At 37.8% G+C, this 4,655-nt stretch overlaps 1 protein-coding gene across 3 annotated transcripts; it reads right to left on the bottom strand.

Moving 5' to 3' along the window:
* Nucleotides 1-213: 213 nt before the first annotated feature.
* On the bottom strand, nucleotides 214-3,958 carry LOC112025040 (protein NETWORKED 4A). 3 transcript variants are annotated; one of them, XM_065774496.1, is made up of 3 exons: nucleotides 3,693-3,958; nucleotides 2,545-2,670; nucleotides 214-2,274 (listed from the first exon to the last, which is right to left on the bottom strand). In XM_065774496.1, exons 2-3 carry the CDS (start codon nucleotides 2,636-2,638, stop codon nucleotides 473-475), a joined length of 1,896 nt encoding a protein of 631 aa, XP_065630568.1. In that variant the 5' UTR covers nucleotides 2,639-2,670; nucleotides 3,693-3,958; the 3' UTR covers nucleotides 214-472. The 3 variants fall into 3 exon arrangements, with proteins under 3 accessions (XP_065630568.1, XP_023913462.1, XP_023913461.1); XM_024057694.2 differs by having other exon boundaries at nucleotides 2,545-2,654; XM_024057693.2 differs by having other exon boundaries at nucleotides 2,545-2,650; nucleotides 3,693-3,956.
* Nucleotides 3,959-4,655: the final 697 nt, after the last annotated feature.

Below are 4,655 nucleotides of genomic sequence, written 5' to 3'. Positions count from 1 at the left end.
CAAATATATATACGAGTCAAAACTCATATTGTAGGCATAATGATTGCATACTAAAGTTGCATATCAACATCCCTTGATTTATATTCGATTATTAAATACCAATAATCAAATTGCTAGATTCAAAGCCAAGAAACAACCTATTTGTTAGCAGTGTCTTGGAGATGGAGAATGAGATAGATACTAAAGTGCATTTTAGCTGAGAATGCCCCCCAGTTTTAACTTTAAAAGAAATGAATCTGTGCATTCACTTGGAACACTGCCCATCTTTAGCGTGACCAAAATAGAACATAACACATGCATCAACCTAGCTGCACATCAATGTCCAATCTAAATTGATCATGATACAATACCAAACTATAATGTTCGACTTCTCCCAAAAATATATAAAGATTCACATTCAGGCTACGGAAAATAAAGGAAAAAGAAATATAAGCCTTAGGAACTTACTATACCATTTCTGCAACAAGTCCACTTAAGAAGCCAGAACTGCATGTTGCTTGTGCACAATAAATGCTTTACGAAGTTCTTGATACCAACTTCTATAATGCTCCAGTGAGAAACAAAGCTGCCTTATCACCTCTCTTTTCTCCTCAGCCCCATCTGAGATGAGAACTCTCTGGCCATCTACTTCTTTTTCCAGCTCCTCCACTTTCAATCTCAGTTCATCTACTAGATTCTGTGCACTTTTACCTTCAGCAATCAGGTCCACATGCTCCTGACGTAACTGGCCAAGATGCCCCTCCATTTGCTGGATCTGGCTGTCACGAGAGCTCACTTCTGCTACTAGTGTGTGAAGCTTTGCATTGAGCCCATCTTTCTCTGCCATTAGCATATCAAATTTCAGTTTGAGTCCGTCAAAATCTTTATTCAAAATTTCCACATTTTCCCTCCTTTCAATGAGTTCATCCTTCAACTGATTGATCTCACTTTGCAAAGCCATCTCATGGGCAACATGCAAACCTTTCAGTTCTACTTTCTCAGCCTCGCATTGCCTTATTTCATTTTCTAATGATCCACTTCTCAATTCCCATTCTTTGAGCGTAGAATCAAACAAGGTCTGCTTCTCTGACAAACTTGAAATATCGGACTGCAATTGTGCCCTCTCCCTAGAGAATTGTTCCTGGGCATCACTCAATGCAAGCTTCAATTCCCTTACCTCAATGTCACGGCTAGATACACTAGTTTTGTACCTTACAATACTCTCCTGAAGCTCCAAAGCCTTCCTTTTACCTGAATCAAGCTGGGCCTGCAACATGGCTATCTCTTCCCGAGCTACCTCAAGCTCACCCTGCAATTCATAAGTACCTTCAGACGTTCTATTCTCAAGTTCAAGCCTCAACTTCACAATCTCTTCATCTGATCCCTTAAGCCTTTCTCTAGTTACTTCTGACTCTTCTACCAACCTCCTAATCTGGTTACTAGAGTCTGAAATACAAGTTTCCAATTCAGCTATTTGATTTTGCAGCTCCAACACTCGTCCTCTCTCCAATTTAAGGTCGGCCTCTCTCATCTTGATATCTTCCTGCACACACTCAAGCTGCGCCTGCATACTCTCTACAAGTACAATAGCAGATTCACCCTTCTCAAGCTGACTCTTCAACCTGGCAATCTCTTTTTCTGAAAGCTGAAGTTGTAGGTTGGAAACCCTTAGTTCTTCCTCACTTCGGGAAATTCTGCCAAGCATTTCCTCATAACTATATTTCTCTCCTACCTTCAACATATTATCCATATTGTCTTTTCTAGCTGTCCAGAACTTCTCTTTCATGCTAGACACTTCAGTTTCCATCTCAGAAATCTTATGATGCAGCACCTTGCCGTCAAAATCCATTGGTGGGCTTGAGTAGTTGTTGAGAGTTAAGTTAAAAGGTTCTGTCTCAGAATCCGATGAAAAAGATGATGGCGATGATTCAATGCCCTCTTTCAAAGAAAGAACAGAGCTTCCAGCACCAGAGCTAAGGGATACGTCTGAACTGATAGCTTGATGACCAGAACTGTGAAATCCCAACTTCTGATCAGGAGTGAGTAGTGGAGAACCTTGTCCAGATCCAAATTCAGAACTGCCCAAGCCCTGCATTTGGAGTTCTGACGGTAAACTCTTTCGTAATGCTTCTGTCACATGATCATAGCGCTCAGCCAGTGATTGATACATGCGGTGGAATTCCCCAACATCAGCAACCAATTGCCTCTTCTGACCATTCAATTCAGCATTCTCCACCAAACGATCACCATCAGCTTGGATCAGGTTCAGCATTTCCTTAACATTCTGGCCCATCACTGTAATCAATAAATTGCAGTGGTCATGGGGCATTTTGTTACTCAACTATTGAAGTATGAAATCTGAAATTGAAGTTAAACAAAACAAAACCACATTGCTCTATGCCAACGGGAAAATGTTAGGCTGAACATACAGAAACCTTTGATTGGAGGACAGGACCTTGTTAATGGTTTAGTAAATTATACCAGCATTCTCTATATGTAGTTTAGAAAAGTGGTTAACAGAATAGAGAACTATAAACAAGACGAGTTGTGAAAAAAGTTGCTTACCCTCAAGATTTTCTGCCAGCCACTTAGAATTCTCAGGACTAATATGACTGTCCCACCAGCATAAATTTGACTTCTTTGATTCTGTTGGCTCCATATAAAACTCCAACTGACTTAAACAATTACAAACTACTCAATGTTAAGACCTTCAGTGGTACTAATAATGACAATAATGATGATGATGAATACAATCATGCTAATAACAAAAAAACAAACACTGAGAAGTGGTGGTTTTTCATAGAGCATCAACAAGAATTTTTAGCCAATGAAGGATGGTGACAGCATGTAACATTTAAGCAGAAGGAAGAAAGTATGAATTTGGATTCAGAAAAAAGGCCAGGAGCCAGCCAAACCAGTGACCAACTGCGACAGACACAGTCATAACATTACAAAAACAATCTAACTGAAAATGAAATTGTTTTAAGGAAAAATAACTTCTTATTTTTTTTTTCTGAAATCAATAGAAATAACAAGTAGCGCATTCAGAAGATCTTGTCGTGCGTTGTACAAAACTAAAGATTTGCATATTTAACCTCTATCTATCCTATCCCATTTCTTCACTTCATTCATCCTTAATCTTACATAAAATGTTGAGTTGTGCTCAAAATTGACTTCCTTATGATTAGTCCCTCCAAGAAAGTAGTGTTGATAAGAATAATAAATTAATTCATCACATTCATTTGTTGATAGGAATAAAATTAGAACCCCATGCCACAACTGACACCAAATTGGTTAAAGAAAAAACAACAATCAAGCCTTAGTGACAAAATTTTAGGGTCGGCTATAGATCCTCAACAAAGTAGAGTCAGACAGGGTATTATTAATATTTTTCCTTTCTATTATATTCAGAGCCACATGTCATCAAGTATGTATTTCACTATCTATTTATGTTCCCTCAACTTGAATCAACTCACTATGCATCACTAATGCATTAACTACTTTGATCTAGAAGATGAACAAAGCATGTCATGTCATGCAAATCTTCCTCAATAGAGCATAGCTGGGCATAGCCAGTACTGGGTTGGGTATTATTAAAATTAAAATTTTCATAGGCAGCAAAAGCACAGTAGCAGGGCATAGACAGTACTGGGATAGTACAATTTGTATATAGATGAGATGACGAAAAGTGAATGTAGTGAGTAGTGACTGACCTTTTTGGATATGGATCTGAGCGAAGCAGAGGAAGATCGGAAAGACCTGAAATCCAGACCCAAAAATTAAAGGAGATCTGTAGTCTTAATAATTTTGAGGAGAAGGCCTCAAAGGGAGGGGTTGGTTTTCTTTTCGGAATTGAGAGTGTTGACAATCAGAAAATGGGTAATAGACAGACATAAAAGAAAGAGGCTCTTTCTGTTCCCCCTAATTTGCCCGCCTTTTCTCTCAAAACCCCAAACTACCCCTCCTTTCTAATTTTCATTTTCGACCTTTTTTTCTATTGTCAATGTGCTTTTAAATTTAATCAATATAAGTACAATTATAGCCTGAATTATTTGTCTTTGTTAGCATCATTTAGCTAGAGATAGATCATGTGTTTTGTTTTTGGGATAATCTATTCTAGCTAGATAGATGTATTACTAGTTAGTAGGTAGATAATGGAGAATCAAGTCAACAATGGACATAGATATAAAGCCAAAGAAATGGTATTTTGGTAACTTTGAGATGACCCCCCATAATTACGCATCAATTGATGGGCCGGGGGCCACCTCCCACGAAACGACTTTAAATTTTTGGAGGGAAATTTTTGAACTTTCAAAACAAACAAAGTGATTTTTTTTTTTTTTTTAATTGTTTATATGTATATTGTTGCAAGTTGCAGCCTGCTGTACCTATCGTTGTCTTGTGTTGTAGACTTGTAGTTGTAGTTGTAGGCAAGGCAACAATTTTGCAATTTACAATTACCATCAGAATTAGGTAAGCCTTCCTGGGCCCCTATTACTCCACTCATCCACTGCTCAACTTTCCTTTCTTTTCTTCTTTTTCTTCAACATGAGCAATTTGTGATATCATAGCATAGGGGTTTGAGGTTATGTTCTTATCAAATCAAATCAAATCAAATAAAAAAAAAGGTTATGTTCTGTATTGTGATTTGTGTTATCAACAAATTTTACATTTTA

Source organism: Quercus suber, unplaced genomic scaffold, assembly GCF_002906115.3.
Source record: "Quercus suber isolate HL8 unplaced genomic scaffold, Cork oak 2.0 scaffold_93, whole genome shotgun sequence".
Lineage (NCBI taxonomy): Eukaryota > Viridiplantae > Streptophyta > Magnoliopsida > Fagales > Fagaceae > Quercus > Quercus suber.
The sequence above is the reverse complement of the archived record's forward strand: the minus strand, read 5'-3'. Positions and strand labels throughout refer to the sequence as shown.